The 19,943-nt window shown below is 39.7% G+C and overlaps 1 protein-coding gene and 1 non-coding gene across 7 annotated transcripts in view; both read right to left on the bottom strand.

Annotated features, from left to right (window-relative positions):
* Positions 1 to 19,943, bottom strand: part of ARNT2 (aryl hydrocarbon receptor nuclear translocator 2) — a 188,331-nt gene that overhangs the window by 47,752 nt on the left and 120,636 nt on the right. For all 6 annotated transcript variants that reach the window (XM_017509188.2, XM_017509189.2, XM_037731588.1 and 3 more), the window contains exons 9-10: positions 4,884 to 4,960; positions 2,182 to 2,316 (exon numbers count right to left, since the gene is read on the bottom strand). In XM_017509188.2, the coding sequence (XP_017364677.1) occupies positions 2,182 to 2,316; positions 4,884 to 4,960 (212 nt within the window). The remainder of the gene's footprint in view (positions 1 to 2,181; positions 2,317 to 4,883; positions 4,961 to 19,943) is intronic.
* On the bottom strand, positions 10,941 to 11,059 carry LOC119468310. Its single transcript, XR_005196977.1, has one exon. It is a non-coding gene; the product is annotated as a 5S ribosomal RNA (ribosomal RNA).

Here is a 19,943-nt window from a genome sequence, read left to right on the forward strand (position 1 = left end):
AGGGAACTAGCTTCCTGGTATTCATTCTAAGTTCCTTTGGCATGCTCAATATCAATTTCTAATTTTGCTAAGGCACTACATCAGTAGCTTCAAAATGCAATTTTATTTTTGTTAGTCTTGGAGAGGCAAACTGCAATAAACATACTTTAATAAACATAAAAAGAAAGCAAAATGATAGCCTGAGGACAGATGTGTTGCGTATGAAAACTGGAATTGTTTAAATGTGGAAATCGTAGCTCTCCTGTGGCTGAAGAAATGAGGTTATCATAAAATAACTGTACTTGTTAAAAGCCTGTTTACTGTCTATCTACTGTTGTTAGTCTATGCTACATTCAAAGGACACAGCATTAGCCCAGAACAAAAGTGTGTTTCACAATGAAACTGATCAGAATAAGACACATTGTTTATAGATAACTTCAAAAGTGTTGTAGTAAAGTGGTCCAGTTGAAAGTGTCTTTTTTTCTTTTTTTGAGACGGAGTTTCACTCCTCTCCCAGGCTGAAGTGCAGTGGCGTGATCTTGGCTTACTGCAACCTCTGCCTCCAGGGTTCAAGTAATTCTCCTGCCTCAACCTCCCAAGTAGCTGGGATTACAGGCACGCGCCACCACTCCTGGCTAATTTTTGCATTTTTAGTAGAGACGGTGTTTCACCATGTTGGTCACGCTGGTCTCTAACTCCTGACTTTAAGTGATCCACCCACCTCAGCCTCCCAAAGTGCTGGGATTATAGGCACGAGCCACATGCCTGGCCAGGAAGTGTCTTAAACAGCAAAAGGTTTAAACTAACTTACTGATCACAACCCAAATCAGCAAACGGCCTAAGTGAGCTCTAATGCGGGCACTGGAGGGGAAGTCCTATCTGCATGCCAAGGAGCAACTGGATGCCCATGGGAGGTGCCACTGGATAAATGGGCCTGGCTGGAAATATATTGCCATCAGAGGTCGGAGTGAATTTGGAAATAAATCAATTTATCCCATTATTCTATCCAAGAATCTCGAGGTTTACATGAATTTAGAGATGCAGAATTATATGCAGGGTCCTAACAGTTCTAGTTTGAGCTGTTTCTAGTTCTAAAATACACATCATTAAAATACTCTTATCTACATATCTCAAGCTCTGTTCCTCAGAATAAACATCTTTTTTCTTCTTTAAAAAAAAAAGTTTTATATTTTTAAATGAATTTAAATCTACAGAAAAGTTGATAGTACAATAAACTTCAAGTATATTCAATAATTATCAATATGTTGTCACATTCGCATTTTTCTTTTTTCATGTGTATGGATATGTTCATACATATGCATGTATATACTTAATTTCTTGCTGAACCATTTGAAGGTAAGTTGTAGGCATCACGCTACTTCTCCTCAAAGTACTTTAGCATGTATCTCATAAAAATGAGATTAGCTTACAAAACGACAATGTGCTATATCATGTGCTATACTAAACCCAAGAAAATCAATTATTCAATGACATCACCCACTATTCTGTACACATTAACATTTCAGTTGTCTCCCAAATGTTTTATCTATCAATATGTTTTCAGGCCCAGGACACAATTTAGGCCCTTACATGACATATGATTATTTTATCTCTTCAATTGTTTCTGCCTTTTTGTTTCTCATGATGTTGACTTTTTAAAAAAGAGTTCAGAACAAAGACCTAAAGATGTACCACCTGGATAAATAACAGTTTCCAAATGCACTTGAGAAACGAGAGGTTAGGCAAAATTAGGCAGGCATCTTTACCAGGCTTTGCAGTCTTTCACATTAATGAGCTTTGTGATGAACATTAATTAATAAGAGAGCCCCTTTTAATAGAACATCTTAACTCCAGTTTGTGAAAAATCAACTAGAGGAACATAACAGCGAGGGCAAAGAAGAAAGAGTCCGTGTTGAATGGTGCAGGTGTTTACAACGTCCTTTCTTGACTTGGAAGGATATCTATCCAAAAGAAAGGATACCTATCCAAAGAAGAAAGAGTCCATGTTAATCGCGCAGGTGTTTACAACTTCCTTTCTTGACTTGGAAAGATATCAATCGTTCTATCCAGGCAGGGTACATGGGCTTTTATGATTTTTCTCCACATGGCCATTGCGTTGTATCTCAAACAAATGAGGTAAGAATGTTTTAATAAAAATTAAACCTCTAGCCAATTGCCATGAGCTCAAAACTATCTACTGACCTGGGGTTGGTAGCCAATCACACTAATACACCTTGGATCCACAAACGTGATGATTCCATCAGAGTTATGCCGGGATAAGAACTCCGTGGGCACTGACATCCCGTTCATATCCATGCATACAGGAGAGCTGGTCACCTGGGATGGGGAAAGTCCACAGTTGAGGAGGAGTTGACAGAGATGACATGGAGATGGTAACAGAGATGAGAAGAACAATCCACATGCATTTAACTTCAAAGATCCTTCCATGTCATTTAGTACAACGACTCTAAAGTGTTCAAACATCCCTGTTCCCATCTTTAACTGTAACAGTTGACCACTTTCTTTACATTTCTGAACTTCAGTTGCCTTCTCAATCAATGGGAATAATAAAACCTATAATCTCATAGGGTGTTTGTGAGGCTTAAAAGGGATACTGCATGTTAAACCTTGGCACATGCTCATGTTGGTGCTCAATAAATGCTAATCCCCTTCCCTTCTCCCACTTCCCTTTACTAAGGATGGCAAACGAGCCTAAGGAACTAGTTAAAATACTTGGAGCATATATATTTGTGAACTGAATTTACCCAAAGATTCTCTCTTCACCCATCTGCAAGCAATACCAGTGTTGGTCATACATGGATGAAATTGCCCATTCATTTGCCTGAAAATGGTCAGACCTAGGAAACCAGCCACATGAGAGATGAGTGTATCTTAACCAGGTCTGGTACGTCTCTCTTCTTCAGCATAGGGAAGACCCTCAATGTCCTAGGAAGAATGAACCGTCCAGTTGAATGAGTGGTTACTGTGTGGGCCAGACATTGAGCACGTTTAATTTTCACATAGTAAAAGATATGCTCCAGGCCAGGCACAGTGGCTCAAACCCATAATCTTTGGAAGCCCAAGGTGGGAGGATCACCAGGTCAGGAGTTCGAGACCAGCCTGGCCAGCATGGTGAAACCCCATCTCTACTAAAATTACAAAAAAATTAGCTGGGCATGGCGGTATGCGCCTGTAATCCCAGCTACTCAGGAGGCTGAGACAGGAGAATTGCTTGAACCTAGGAGGCAGAAGTTGCGGTGAGCCAAGATAGCGCCACCGCACTCTAGCCTGGGTGACAGAAGAGACTCTGTCTCAAAAAAAAAAAAGACACGTTCCCTGGCCTTGAGGAGTTGCAGGGGATAAGCTAGCACTCAACTTACTTCCTGCAACAGACAGTGAAAGAAGGGTAACTAAGGGTAGAGCTCAGTGCTATGAGAGTAAGGAGGAGAGAATGATTGATTTAGACTAATATTAGGGAGACAGTTTAGCTGGGTCTTGAAAGATGAGCAGATAAGGAGGATAAGAAATATTGAAAGGAGAAGAGGGGAACAGGGGAATACCAGGCAAAACAGCCTGTGAACGCTCACAAAGGTGGGGGTTCATGGAAAGGGGAAGGGTGCTATGTGGGAATAAGACGTGAGAGAGGAAGAAGGGAAGGAGATGAGGTCATTGTAACTGGGTTTTTTGGGGTGCAGGGTAGGCGCAGCTCCCCGGAGAGAATGTTGTAGGTTCTTGGTCTCCACCATCTCAAGAATGAGAGAGAGGACCACTGCAGGTACGTGGTAAACTCATGAAGTAAATACAGCTAGTGTTCGACTTACGACCACGATTGGTTCTGACAGACCGGTCGTAACACGATTTGGTCGTAAGTTGAGTAGGCTATATTATATGTACAGTACTGTGAAATGATGTTATAAAAATCTTTGTCATATTTTATCATAATTTTCTTTCATTATTGTTATATATCATAATTTTCTTGTTCATTTTATGCCATTTGTATCATCTCTACACCATTTTGCAGAAGCTGGTCCGCACTATCGCACGCCCAGCTGGGCAATGTTTGCGCTGCCAGACGCGGAGCAGTGGTGGCTAGTGATTGTGGTCGTAAAGTTGAATGGTCATAAGTTGCATAGGTCGTAAGTCGATCAATACCTGTATCAGACCCAAGAAGTGTTGCAGAAAGGTGATTTTATTTAGGTAGAGAAAAGAGGGGAAAAAAGGAGAAGAGAGACAACTTCCATGAAGGAGGACTCCGGATGGGAATCCAGGAGAGAGAAAGATGGCTTCCACGAGGGTAGAAGGGGACCCAAACATGCAGTCCCAAGGGGTGTGGAAGAAGGGGACTTCTAACCTGGGGGAACCCCCCACCTTCTCCCAGACCTCTGGCCAATGAAAGGAGTTCCTTGGAACTTCCGCTGGAGTGATTGACTTTTGACCCTTTGCAGCGCCCGTGAAAATTAAAACAGAGACCGTTAAATCTCCTGGATGGAGAGAGACAGGAGGGGTGCATGGCGCTGGCAAGTTCTTGCCCTTAAAACTATGCCCCCTTGTGAACCTGGAAAGAGAACACATTCCCTCCTAATGATGAGCTTGGACTTTATCCCATAGACCCTGGGGAAATAGTCAAGGGGGTGAAGCGGGGATGTGATGTCAAGTTCCTGGCAACCCACAAGCGTGGGTGATGAGCTGATGCAACCTCTCAACGCAGCAACAACTCTACTTACAGCTCACAGTCCCCTTCTCTTCTAGATTTGGCCTCAGCCTTGTCCCACAGAGTGAGACACAAAACCCAACAAATACCAAGAACACAGGTGATCAGAACAGGCATCCAGACCCACCGTCTTCTGCACTTTGTGGTAATAAGCCTTCATTTGAGATTTAAAAGGCTATGAGTTTTTTCTTACCTGGAGTCTCCCAATTGCCACAAGGCAATATTTACTGCCTTGTCCCACATCAGTGTCTTCTTCAGGTATGGTCATTCCTGAAATGGGAAATGTCACGGTCATCAACAATATGCCCAAGGTGAATGGGAAAGAAGAAAGGTATCCACAATTTTATTTAAGCAATCGAAAATACAGATGGTGTGTTGGCCATGCAGCACTGGGAAGCCAGCCAATGAATTAACCAGTTCCTCACTCAGTTCCTGCTTCTGTCTCTGCCTGATGTCTTTTGATAATTTTATTGTACAATATCATCCGCATCTGTGGATGACGCAGAGGAAATTAAGGAAGATGAAATGAAAATAATTCATCTACACATCTGTACAATTTGGACAAGACATTGACTTGGGAGATTTCAGTAAGAAGCTGATATGGGTCTTTCAGCTTATGTAAATATCTCTTATCTGCTGACAAAGAATGAAACAAAGACCATCACAGGCAAAAGAAATACAAATAAAAACCACTGAGGCTGGTTCCTAACTTGTTAGGCAAGGGAGCACAACCAGTGTTTCCTCTTGTGGTAGAAAGGCAGGGATTTTTTTTTTTTAATTTTTTTTATTGCATTTTAGATTTTGGGGTACATGTGAAGAACATGCAAGATTGTTGCATAGGTACACACATGGTAGTGTGATTTGCTGCCTTCCTCCCCATCACCTATATCTGGCATTTCTACCCATGCTATCTCTCCCCACTTCCCCACCCCCCATCGTCCCTCTCCTATTTCCCCCCAACAGACCCCAGTGTGTAGCGCTCCCCTCCCTGTGTCCATGTGTTCTCATTGTTCAACACCCGGAAAGGCAGGGTTTTTTAAGGGCTAGAAAGGCGACACTCGTGCTCCAGATAGAAAGGAACTGGTTAAAACAATCCTCATTGTTCACTGGGGTTAGAAAACAGTCTTCTGTTTGGTCCAGTGTGGGTCTGGTATCTGGGTCCCTCACAGTGAAAGGTTCTCAAACATCTGTAGCTGGTTAGAACTGTTGTAGTGAAAACAAGTACTCCTTTTTGATATCCCAGCACTCATAGGCAAGTGCTGTTAAGTAGAAATTTTCCTTCTACACTGCATGATACTTAACACAAATATTTCCACACTGGGTCGGACCAAGTGTCCACAGTGATATAGTCACACAAGTACAGTGACAGCCCTCACTACAGACATTGAAGGGCACGTTAAACATCACTATGGTCTTGCGAGCTGGAGAAATGTCACTCCCACCCCACTACATTCCTGTCTTCTTTCCATCCCTGTTCCATCCACTCTCTGTAGGTGACCAGTCTCTTTCATTTCTGGTTTATCCTTGCTGCATTTCTTTTGCACAAATGTGCAGATACACATACATTTTCTTGTGTCCTTTTCTTTCTTCTATGAAGAGCTGTTTACCGTAGATACACGGGCTTTGCTGACTTCACTGAACAGTATGTCCTCTGTGTTCATGTTCATTTCACTTTCATTTCATTTTCATTTCACTCCATTTTCATCCATACAGCTCTTCCTCAATTCTTTTTTTTTTTTTTTTTATTGCATAGTGCTTCATCTTACTGATGTGCCATGGTGTATTCAACCGCTCTAAATACTGGATGTTTAGGTGTTTCCAATATTTTCCAATGAGAAACAACACTGCAATGAATAACCTTGGGCGTATGTGTTTTATTATTATCAGAAGTGTATTTTCAGAGTGGATCTCTAGAAGTGGGGTTGCTGGGCCAAAAAGTAAGCACATACATAGTTTTACTTTGCCAAACTTTCCTCCAGAAGGGTTGCACCAATTTGCCTTCCCACCAGGAATGTATGGGAGGTCTGCTTCCCCATAGTCTTGGCCAACAGAACATGCTGTCACATTATTTAATGTTTGTCAGTCTGACAGGTGAGAAATGATTTCTTATTGTTGTTCTAATTTGCATTTCTCTAATTATGAGTGACTTTGAACATTATTTGTATGTCTGAGGACCATTTTTATGTTTTGCTTTTTAGTGAATTGTCTGCTCCTGTCTCCTCCCCATTTTTCTACTTTGATCTTTTGCCTCTCAGTTTTTAAAAGTTCCCTGTATTTGGGATATTAAACCTTTGTGGTACATGTTGTGAATATGTTCTTCCAGATGGTCTCCTGTCTTTTGGCTTTGCGGTGATTTAAAAATTTCAAAAATTTTATGTGGTAAGATTTATCAACCTTTTATTGCCTCTGGAGTCTGAGTCATAGCAGAAAGCTATTTCTCACAAAAAGCTTAAAGAAAAATTCACCCTTGTTTTCCTCTGATACTTTTATGGCTTTATTTTTCACATTTAGATCTCTAATCCATTTGGAGTTATTCTTTTGTGAGTTATGGGATACAAATCTAATTTTATCTTTCTCTAAATGGTTATCCAGTCGCTCCACCAACATTTATATAAATTGCAGTGATTTGAGAAGCCAACTTTATCATATAATTCACATACGTGTTTGGATCTAATTTTGAACTGTCTCTCCTATTCCTCTGGCCAATTGCCTATTCAGGCACTAGTACCACACCACTTTAATTACAGAGGCTTTATTGTATGTTTTAATGTTTGGTAGGACTATTCCTTATAGTTTTTCTTGGCTATTCTTGAAGGTATATTTTTCCACGTGAACTTTGCTAGTATTAACTTATCTGACTCCATAAAATAGCTTGCTAATATTTTTATTAGGATTGCATTAAATTTATGAATTAACTTCAGGATAAATGGCATATTAATAATGTTGAGTTATCCTCCCAAGAACAAGGGATGTTTTCTCATTTGTTTAAACCTACTTTTGTGTCTTTCAGGAGTGTTTTCAAATTTTCCTCACATATACTTGTCCTTTGTGTACTTATTAGAATTATTCCTAAGTATTTAATCTTTTTACTACTGTAAATGGGGCTTTCTCTACCGTTATATCCTCTGCTTATTGTTTATGTATAAGAAGGCTATTGATTTTCATATATTAACATTGCACTGTGCTACTCCCTGAATTATTTGCTTCAATTTTATCACTGATTCACTAGGCTTTTCCAGGTGTACTATTATATAATCTAAAAATAGAGATCGCTTTACTTTTTCTTTATGCACTCTTTTGCCTCTAATTTCTCTTATTTAGTGATATGGGATAATACGTCGATTATAATTTGGAATAGTAGCAGAGATAGAGGGCATTATTGCCTCGTTTCTGATCTTAGTGGAAATGTCTCAGGGTTTCTCCATTAAATAAAATACCACCTTTTAGACTAAGGTATAACACGCATGCACACACATTTATCCTATTAAGAAATTACCTCTTAATTATGGTTTAGCATTTTTGCAAATCTCTTTAATGCCTTACTTAATAATGGACAGCTGGAGTCTCGTATCTGCTCTGCGCTCAATCTGTTACAATATGTTGTTTTAGTTGAGGCATATGAAGAAAATATGGCCTCACATAGACATGGAAAAGGGAGAAAAGGAGGAAGCTTTTTCAGAATACTGAGTATATTCTCCTTTGGTATTTTTCCAAATCTTGACAAGTGGTAGTTTCTTAAAGGCTAATTGTAATATGAAATCCAAAACTATATTAATGACTTTTTCGTACTGTCATATTGTAATATTCAATACAGTATTAAAATAGGTTAGTTTATCTAACACTTTCAATGGATCTTTATCCATCACATGATTTTAAATATTATGTATTGGTCACTTGGAAAATACTAGTTAACCATATTATACAGACCTTCTAAATGTCGATACATTACATTATACAACATTTAAAAATTCGCACTTATTAATACTACCATATATCGCATCAGAAACATCTCTAGATACTGGTCAACATTATGGTGGCAGGCACAAGCTTTCCAAAACTCAAATTTTTATTAGAAAACCTGAATTTTACCAGTGACAATAAAGACTGTCAATTGTTTTCCTTGAAGTGACAAGTTCGATTTATTTGAGAACATATCTGCCAAATATATAAGTTTTAATAACTACCATTTGTTTGTTAGTCACTCTTTCAAGCAAAAACTATGTTCCATGAAAAAACACTTAGTTCAGCTCACAGCCCAGAGAAAGCCTACGTGCTTTTCCTTGACACAATCACTGCACTTTGGTCTCTGCAGAAGTCACTTTATGCATGTTTTCCATTTGGGGCTTAATACAACCCCTAATTTTTACTGTCTCATCAGGGACATTCTTAAGTGAAGCTAGCATTTAAACACTTTTAAATAATGTTTTAATTGCAAGTATGTAGTGACAAAGAGGACAGTTTGGTATCACTGCCATGATTCACGCTAAAGCCCAGCAAGTTTACCCACCAAGGCTTTTTACGCCATCAGTGCAAATGTTGACACATAGAAAGGGGCAAATAACATCACAGTGTTATTATGAGAATAGGTTTAACTTTGTGTGCCCTTGAAGACATTTCAGGACTCCCCAGGTCCACAGATCACACTTGAGAACTGAGCTCTATGCACTGCCATTCCCCTGAGTTTTTTCCCTTGTCTTGTCTGTTTTTAAATCCTTTTTCCATTGCCTCTCTTTTCTTTTCTCTCTTTCTTTCTCTTTCTTTCTCTTTCTTTCCTTCTTTCTTTCTCTTTCTTTCTTTCTTCTTTCTTTCTTTCTTTCTTTCTTTCTTTCTCTCTCTCTCTCTCTTTCTTTCTTTCTTCTCTCTCTCTCTCTCTTTCTTTCCTTTTTTTGTTTGAGACAGTGTCTCACTCTGTCGCCCAGGCTGGAGTGCAGTGGTGCCATCTTGGCTCACAGCAACCTCCGCCTCCTAGGTTCAAGCGATTCTCCTGCCTCAGCCTCCCAAATAGCTGGGATTATAGGAATGTGCCACCATGCCTGGCTAATTTTTGTATGTTAAGTAGAGACAGGTTTTGCCATGTTGGCCAGGCTGGTCTCAAACTCCCCACCTCAGGTGATCCGGCCTCGCCCTCCCAAAGTGCTGGGAATACAGGCGTGAGCCACTGTGTCTGGCCTCCATTGCCTCTATTTTTAATCAGATATTTGTGTGACCCAAGACTATGTCTCTAGTCAAGATGTTCCTCCGTAGCTCCAGATCTTGCCTTTACTTACCTCCTGAAAAAGTCGAGCTCAGTCTCAGTTCTCTCCAGCTAAATCGTGCCCAATCTTTCTACCAAACATCCCCCTCTTTCTACTCTCCATGGAAAGACCACTAGTAGCCTACCTCATATACATTCTCTCCTTCCATGCTAAGGAACCTTGATTTATTCAGAGTGGCAATGTGCCTGCTCCATTAGAGTTAGAGGTGTTCAACTGGCATGGCTCTGGCTTATCAGATGGATGCAGAGGTCATGGGCAGGGCTTTTGGGAACACTCCTTTCCATATGAAACACAGACATGATGGGGTAGGTCTAGCAGCCATCGTGAAAGGCAGGGAAGCCGGGGCCACACAGTAAGGACTGTGGAGTGAAAGCTGTGAGAATGAGTCCTTCGTTACATCACAGAGCCCCTCTACTAACTCTCGACTGCCTACCTTTGGCTATAAAATAGATTTATTTAAGGCCCTGATATTTGAGTTTTTCTGCTATATGCACCGAAACTCAATCACTTACTGGTATACATTATAATCCCTATTAGAAGCATGACTACCAGCAGTAACATCTGTCGCTTAATCAGACTGATCAGCAGCTAAACCTACGTCTTACTTAAAAGAAATCCTGCTTTGTGAGTGATTATGGCGGAAGACAGTACCCTAGCTTCCACTCTGGAAGTCAAAGAGCTAGATTTTACCTCCCTGCATCCTTGCAGGGTGAAGGAGTGGTTCAAATTCATCAGCAGAACAGAGCACAGTGTCCTGACCAAGCTGCGGCTACTAACAGATATTCCCTGGACTTCATACTTCTTTAACCCATGGAAACTGCCGAGGTTTCTGTTCATTTCCCAAAGCTGGTCCACCTTGATTGATGGGAACCATTAACATTTATCCAAGAACTCTCTTTTTGCTTATGACTTCTAGAGCTGTCTTCTGTTATGTTACGAGTGACTGCAAATCTCAAGTTCTGCATACCTCAAGTCAGAACTCTTTTTTTTTTTAAAGCCTACAGCACCCGGTATTCCCAGGCGCTCTCCCATCCAAGTACTAACCAGGCCCGACCCTGCTTAGCTTCCAAGGTCAGACGAGATCGGGTGCGTTCAGGGTGGTATGGCTGTAGACTCAAGTCAGAACTCTCAGCAGCATCATGCACTATTCCTTCCTCTCCCCAGTTACGTAACAATGGGCACCAAACCTGTCTGCTTCAACGTCACAGTTAGCTCTCCAACCGTCTCCTCTCCACCCTGTTGTCTATATCATTCTTAGAAGTTGGCCACACACCATTTCTCTGCAGGAAATGAGGATAAATCAAAAGTCTTCATTCCAGCATACTTGGCTCTTCATGACACTTACCATGTACCTACAGTTCCTCCAAACACCAAATGCCAGTCAGGACTCACATGAACAGCATGCATGTGCCTTTAAGGAGGGCCAGTTTCTTGCTCCTCAGGAATTTTAAGAGCCCTCTCCACTTTCAAGAGGACCAGCTGATTCTAGAACGATGAGATGGGCTGGGCAGCAGCAGCACACTCAGCTAACTAAAGAGCTGGCTCCAAAGGCACAGAACTAACTTACAATAGGAGCACCAAAGCAATAACAAAGAAGGTGTTCTTCTGCTCAGTAGACGGACAAGGGTTACTGCCGCAAGGTCTGAGATGGAAGAAGATGGGATTCCACATGGCAATGGAGTTTCAGGGCAGGAGGCGTCCTTAGAGGACAATGAGCCCAACACCCTCGTGAGACTTCAATCCCATGTGCATCTATTGCTGCTTGGACTCCTCCAGTGGTGGGTGGTCGCTATACCCCCAGACAACCCAGTCCACCTGTCTCCTTGAAGATTTCAGCTACTGGGCCCGGACTTGCCCTTAGAGTCATACATTCTTCTGCTGTGTAGCCCTTCAGACAAGGCAAGAGTATAATTGAGTTTTTGAGTCTTTTCTGTTCTGGGACAAACATCCTTCTATCATTTAAACTGTTCCTCTTACAAAAATAGTTTGACTCTCTATATTCTCGTCACATTTCTGAATATGTTTCTAATTGCCTCTATTTCCCTAAAATGTGGTGCCCACAGTGCTTTAGGTGTGATCATTACAGAGGCCTTTCACATCTTCTGGTCTGTGAGTCTGGCTACTGAGAGCAGGTGCATTCGGGAAGCAAGGTGTGAGTTATGCTGACAGCTCCCCATATCCAGAGAGCAGCTTTTTTTTTTTGAGTCATTGCTTTTTAAGTCACAATCGAGTTATGCTTCTAGCCAAGATGAAGTAACAGATCAGACTTACCTTCCTGTCAGAAACAAACATACAAAAACAAAAGAAAAAACCAAAACAAATACAAGAAATGATGGTTTAGAAGACAGTAGGTATCAGGTAATGAACAACAGCAATCCCTGAGAAATGGATAACAAGTAAGACAAGCCCGGTGACTGCCCCCAGCTCACAGCCTTAAGAGAATTCTCAAGCCAGCAACTTAAATTTCACAATGTCTGGCATCAAATAAAAAATTACCAGGCATGCAACAAAGCTGGAAAATACAACCCATAATGAAGGAAAACAGTTCAAGCTGCCAAAACATGATGCAGAACTGACACAGATTTTAGAATTAGCAAACAAACACATTAACACGGTTATTATAACTGTATTCCATATGTTCTAACAGTTAAGTAGAGCTGTGGAAGAGGCAAAAAGACCCAAAGCAATCTTCTGGAGATGAAAGCTACAATGTCTGAAATTTTAAAAACGTACTAGATGGGGCTGGGCACCGTGGCTCACGCCTGTAATCCCAGCACTTTGGGAGGTCGAAGCGGGCAGGTCATTTGAGGTCAGGAAGCTCGAGACAAGCCTGGCCAACATGGTGAAACCCTATTTCTACTAAAAATACACAGATTAACCAGGCGTGGTGACACATGCCTGTCATCCAAGCTACTCAGGAGGCTAAGGCATGAGAATCACTTGAACCCTGGAGGTAGAGGTTGCAGTGAGCCGAGGTTGCACCACGGCACTCCAACCTGGATGACAGAGCAAGACTCTGTCTCAAAAATAACATAAAATAATAAAAAATGAAAAGTATAGCAGATGGTTTTAACTGCACATTAGACAAACTAGAAGATTAGTAAACTTGACATAGCAATGGAAACAATCCAAAATGAAAGAAAGTAATAAAAATATTCTTTTTCAATGAAATGAGTATCAATGATCGCAATGGAAAACTTCAAGTGGCCTAATATACTTAAAGTCTCTGAAGGAGTTAGAAAGGAACATAGAAAAACATTTGAAGAAATCTGGCTGAAAATTCTCCAAATTTGATGCAAAGTATAAATCTTTAATACAAAGTATAAAGTGGACTGACATTGCACCATGATCTGGGATACTGTCAGCCTGAAATGAGAATGGGCTCACACAGAATTGCCCACTGTAGCTGTGGCTGAAGTCAGAGTTGGGCCACATGGATATGAAAGTGGAAGTGGACACCACAGGGGCCTGTTAGAGTGATCTAATCTCTCTGACCCTCTGCTACCTTATACATAAAATGGGTATTAGAATGCTTACCTTATGGGGCACAAGAAAGATGTGTGAGGAGCATTCCACCTGAGGCCTGAATGTCAGCTTCCTTCTCATTTACCTGACCTCCTTCCCCAGTTGCCGGTAAACATGTATGTATGTTTGTGGGCAAAGAGGGCAGGAAGCACAAATGCACTTTTTTCTGTTGTTGTTGAGACAGAGTCTGGCTCTGTCGCCTAGGCTGGAGTGCAGTGGCATGACCTTGGCTCACTGCAGTTTTGACCTCCCGGGCTCAAGCCATCCTCCCACTCTGCCTCCTGGGTAGCTGGGAAAATAGGCTTGTACCACCACACTGGCTAACTTTTTTGTATTTGTAGAGATGGGTTTCTCCGTGTTGCCCAGGCTGGCACAAATGCACTTTTGCCATACTTAGGAATCAGGGTTCAATGCCACAGGCCAGATAGGAGGCAGAGAAGACAGCATGAAGAACCCTCTAATCCAGCTGGCATAAAGAAAATGGTGTTTTTCTCAGTCCTGTCGTTTGGAGGGATCTTTCAGTATTAGAGTCTGACTGTAAAACTTGAGACCATTTACCTAGACATAAGAAAATCCAGTTCCTTCATTTGTTCCTCATTCAACAAGCATCGATGGAGAACTTCTGCAGATTTTTTCAAATACCCATAAATTTTCTCTATATTCCTTCCATCAAGGGTTGAAGTTAGTTTCCTCTGCAACTATTTTGACCAATAAAATACAGTGGGAGTGACACTATGTAACTTCTAGACTAGTAGCTCAGACATTGAGGAGCAGAAACATGCCATCCTACCACACCCTGTCTGAATTCCTAATGCACAAAATCTATGAATATAATAAAATAGTGCTGGTTTTATGCCAATCAGCAAAATAATTCTCAATTGTAAGGTTCATCAGCCTAGAAGTGGATAGAAAGAGACCTGATGGAGCCCAAAGATACGAGTTCTTTAAGCACATAAGAAAGATCATTTGTAAGAATGCATTTTAATCAACCAAGTAGAATAATGTTAAAATAACAAGTTGGCTTTACAGAAGTGAAGTGGGAAAGCTGCAATTTATTAAGTAGTATGTCTTAATATGGGCAAAGAATCTTTAGTTGTGAATGAGATTCAAGTGTGTGTTTATGTAAAATTTCCAGAATATCTTCAGTAAATCCAAATTCATTAAAGGAATGAATGCTTTATATGCCTAAGTATGAGGTTCTCAGGACACTGGGCTCAGCTTCTCCATGGAAGGGATGTCATCTAAGCCAGAGGGGCCAGCATTTGTAAAGGAGGCCCTGACACCAACCCTCATCAGCAGCCAAAGAGATCCAATTGCCAGCGAACCTGTGGCCATTGCCACTCGTGTGACCAGGGTCTTGATGGATGACCGCAGGAAGGCAGCAGGGGAGGGCTCTGGCATTCGCAGGTGGAAAAGATTTAGGATTAAGCTCACAGGGGCTGCTTGTGACAAAATGGATTGTGCAATCTCCATAGTGTCCTCTGGATACTGGGTGTTTTTCTATCTTCCAAACATTGCCCTCACAATATCCTCAAACAGTACATGACCTTTGAAAGTGGCTTTTGCTCTTACTACTCAATAATAAAAACATAAATATCCTCAATTAAAAAATGGTCAAGATGGATTAAAGATTTAAATGTAAGACCTAGAAGAAAATCCTAGGAAATGCCATTCTGGACATCCGTCTTAGCAAAGAATTTATGACTAAGTTATCAAAAGCAACTGCAACAAAAAAATTGACAAGTAGAACCTAATTAAATGAAAGAATTTCTGCACAGCAAATGAAACTATCAAGAGAGTAGGCAGACAGCCTCAGAATGAGAGAAAATATCTGCAACCTATGCATCTAACGAAGGTCTAAGATCCAGAATCTCTCAGGAATTGAACAATTCAACAAGTAAACAAGCAAACAATTCAACAAGTAAAAACCAAATAACCCCATTAAAAAGTGGGTACATCAGACACTTCTCCAAAGAACACATACAAATGGCCAACAAACACATAAAAAAATGCTCAATGTCACTACTCATCAGAGAAATGCAAAATAAAACCACAGAGATACCATCTCACACCAGTCAGAATGGGTATTATCTAAAAGTCAAAAAACAACAGAGGCTGGCAAAGCTGCAGAGAATAGGGAATGCTTACACACTGTTGGTGGGAATGTAAATTAGTTCAGCCACTGTGGAAATAGCAGTTTGGAGATTTCTCAAAAAACTTACAACTACCATTTGACCCAGCAATCCCATTACTGGGGTATATCCAAAGGAAAATGTAAATTGTTCTACCAAAAAGATGCGTGCCCTAATCGCAGCACTATTCACAATAGCAAAGACATAAAATCAATCTGGGTGTCCATCTACAGTGGACCAGATAAAGAAAATGTGGTACATATACACCATAGAATACTACACAGCCATAAAAAAGAATGAAATCATGTCCTTTGCAGCAACACGGATGCAGCTGAAGGCCATTATTGTAAGTGAATTAATGCAGGAACAGAAAGCCAAATAGCACATGCTCTCACTTATGAGTGGGAACTAAACATTGGGTGCTCATGGACATAAAGATGACAACAAGAGACACTGGGATTACTAGATGGGGGAGGGAGGGAGGGAGCAGGGCAGTTTTCAAAACTACCTCTTGTGTACTATGCTCACTGCTGTCTATGTGGGTAGCCATACCTTAAATCTCAGCATCACGCAATATACCCAAGTAATAAACCTGCACATGTACCTGCTGAATCTAAAATAAAAATTGAAATTATTAAAAAAAAAATGAGCAGGCTGGGAGCAGTGGCTCACGACTGTAATCCCAGCACTTTGGGAGGCCAACGTGAGTGGATCATGAGGTCAGGAGTTCAAGACCAGTCTGGCCAACGTGGTGAAACTCTGTCTCTACCAAAAATACAAAAATTAGCCTGGTGTGGTGGCACATGCCTGTAGTCTCAGCTACTCAGGAGGCTCAGGCAGGAGAACAGCTTGAACCTGGGAGGCAGAGGTTGCAGTGAGCCAAGATCGTGCCACTGTACTCCAGCCTGGGACAGAGTGAGACTCCGTCTCAAAAAAAAAGAAAAAAATGAGCAAAGGATCTGAATGTTACTCCAAAAAAGACATACAAATGGCCAATAAGCCCAAGAAAAGATGCTCAACTTCATTTGTTGTTAGGGAATTAGAAACCAAAATCACAGTTAGATACCTCTTCACACCCATGAGGATGGTTATCATAATTTATAAAAATGCAATAATGTGTTGGTGAAGATATGAGAAACTGGACCACTCACACTGCTGGTGGAAATGTAAAACGGTGCGACTACTTCAGAAAACAGTCTAGCAGTTCCTCATGAGGTTAAACGTGGAACTACCACAAGATCCATTCCAAGGTCACATCCAAGAGAAATAAAACCGTATGTCTGCATAAAAACTAGACTCTTGGCTATTGTGAATTGTGCTGCAATCAACATGGGGGCATAGATTTCTCTTTGATATATTGATTGATTTCCTTTCCTTCAGTTAAGTACCCAGTAGTGGGGGTTGCTGGATCATATGGTAGTTCTATGTGTAGTTTTCTGAGGAAAACTTTCATACTGTTTTCCATAATGGTTTTACCAGTTGACATTCCCAACAGCAGTGTATAAGAACTTCCTTTTCTCCATATCCTTATCAGCATTATTAATTTTTTTGTCCTTTTGATAACAGCCATTCTAACTGGGGTGAGATAATACCTCACTGTGATTTTGTTTTACATTTCCCTGATGATTAGTGACACTGAACATTTTTTTCATACATTTGAGCACTTTTTTCATACATTTCTTGGCCATTTCATACTCAGTCTTCTAACAGATTTTCCAGTGACTGGATTAGGTTTTTCATGTAGATAATCATGGTATCTCCAACAATGTTAATTCTGTCTTCCCTTTCTTTCTTTCTTTTCCACCTTTTAAGTAATTATATTTTATTTCCTTACCTTATTGCCTTGGAAATTCCAAAACTTTGTTGAATAACTGTGAGCATTCCTCTCAGATTCTTCACTTTACTGAGAACCCTTCTAATATTTAATCACTCTGCATAAGACATTAATTACGGTTTCAAGTGTGTATTTCATCTATGTTAAGAAAATATATTTCTATTATTCGTTTATAAAGATATTTCTCCATTAAAATTAATACCTAAACTTATTTTTGTCAATAGTTTTCTTCCTTGAATTATTTACATTAGCAGATTTCCTAATGATAAACCACCCAAGCATTTTCGCCATTAGTATGTATTTCTATAATTATTAATTTGATTTGCTAGTATTATCTTTTGTATCTTTATCTTAATGCATAAAATTGCGTTCATAGTTTGTACATTTTTGTTTCAAAGTTGTGCTGACTTTACAAATCAGTCTATTTCTAACTTTTCTCGTGCTCTGGAACTGTTTAAATAATTTGCCCATAAAGCTTTCAAGGCCTGGAACCATTTGGGGTGCAGTTCTTTGTCAGCTTTCTCAAATCCTTGCCTAGCTTTCACCTTTTCTCATTTTATTAAAAAAAAAAAAAAAAAGGAAAAAAGAAAACTTTTTTTGATTCAAATTGGGTTAATACTTCCTTCTAGAAATTAGCTTTCTTTTGAAAGGTTTCAACACATAAAATCTAAGTTATGCACACTATTTGTTCATAAATTTTTAAACTTTGTTAAATTTATTTACTCCTAATATTCATTTATTTTCATTCTTTTTAAAATTACAATTAGACTTGCCAGGGATTTTCTCTTTTACCAGTCTTGATGAAGAATTACTTGTCAATTAGGTAATACTCTTGTTTCCTAATTTAATATTTCTCATTTTTATTTCTTTCATTAATTCCATCCTTTCAGTTTGCCTATGGCATTCTTTTATTCTTTTTCTATTTTCATTAGTCAAATTAATCATTCATAAGTCAAATTTTTAGTTTTCCCACCTTTAATAAATATTTAATAAAATATTTAAAGAAATATTTAATGAAATATTTAATAAAAATATTTCAAGCCACAGCTTTCCTCTAAACATTGTTTGAGCTACATCCACTTGATATGCATGGGGCCATACTTATTAATTACAAAATAGATTTAGCGTTTTGATTTCCATCCTTCACCTGAAGTTAATTGGGACAGGTTCCTTTGCACAAATAACTGATTTTTTTTAAATGTAACTTTTTGTTATGAATTTTTAGATTGACTGCATTGTGATAAAAAAGTGGGCTTTCCAAGTTCTATAAATTTGAAGTTTATTAAAATTTTGAAAATGCATTATTAAAATGTTAAATTTAAATTTGACATTGAATATCTATGCATCTGGAATCAAGATTACTGGCTACATTGCATAATCCTCTAAATCCTTATTTACGTTTCAATGGCTTTATTTGTCAAAATCTGAAAAAAGTACATTAAAGGTATAATGCAAAAGGTGGTTTAGCCAATTTCTTCTTGTATTTCTGACAGTTTTGCTTCATGGATTCAAATATAAAATTTCATGACTTATTTGTTTTACTATGAACTCTTCTTTTTGGCAATATAAATGTACCTTTCCATTAAACACATTCTGTTTCAGAATTTACTTAGCTCAACATAAATATTCCTTAATCTTCACATGGTATTCTCCTCCTGTCTCATGTCTGTGTCCAAATTCCCCCTTTTATAAGGACATCAGTCATAGATTAGGAACCCACCGTGATAGGTAGGTCTGACCTCATCTTAACTAACTATATGTGAAAAGGCCCTATTTCCAAATAAGGCCACATTTTGAAGCACTATTACAGATAGTTAGACAGGCACGAGTGGGGCAGGGGAGGGCTCCCCTGTAACCCCCCTGCCAGGATGTCAGCAGTAACTCGGGTACCTTCCACAGGAAACTGTACTGCAGGTTGGGACTTCAACACAGGAATTTTTGGAGGGACACAAATATTTTATGTTTATTCTCACTCTTTTCTCTACCAGGTCAGGCATGGCACTGGTACAGCACAGAAACTGAGAGAACCTGCTCCTGTGCCCATGGCAGGCACCACGGATTGATCATGAACATTTTCCCACTAGTTACAGAAGCAGATCCTAAACAGTTAATCAAAATATAACATGAAATCAAACCTACTTGTCACTTAAAGAAATTTAGTGTTTTAATATAAAGTTGTGTAAATTCTATCAACAATAATTAGATTAAAATGTTAAGTAGTGATACTGGTAAATCTGGGTAGTACCTTCTAGTGAGGTACCATAGGGGGTGTAATTGTGAGATGCCAAGAGGAATTTAGTCAACATTCATCCAAATTCCTGCCATGTTCTAAGCTCTGTGTTCAGGAGGTTAAATAATAAAGCCCTTGGACTGCCAGGTAAGCAGGGGAGACAAACAGATGCAAAAATAGCCATAATACAAAGTAGGAAGTGAGAAAGTCCACACAAACCAAGTGGCTGGAAAGCTGGTGGCAGGATACTGGTAAAGGCTCCTTGGAGCAGGACTCA

Source organism: Cebus imitator, unplaced genomic scaffold (genome assembly GCF_001604975.1).
Source record: "Cebus imitator isolate Cc_AM_T3 unplaced genomic scaffold, Cebus_imitator-1.0 Scaffold410, whole genome shotgun sequence".
NCBI lineage: Eukaryota > Metazoa > Chordata > Mammalia > Primates > Cebidae > Cebus > Cebus imitator.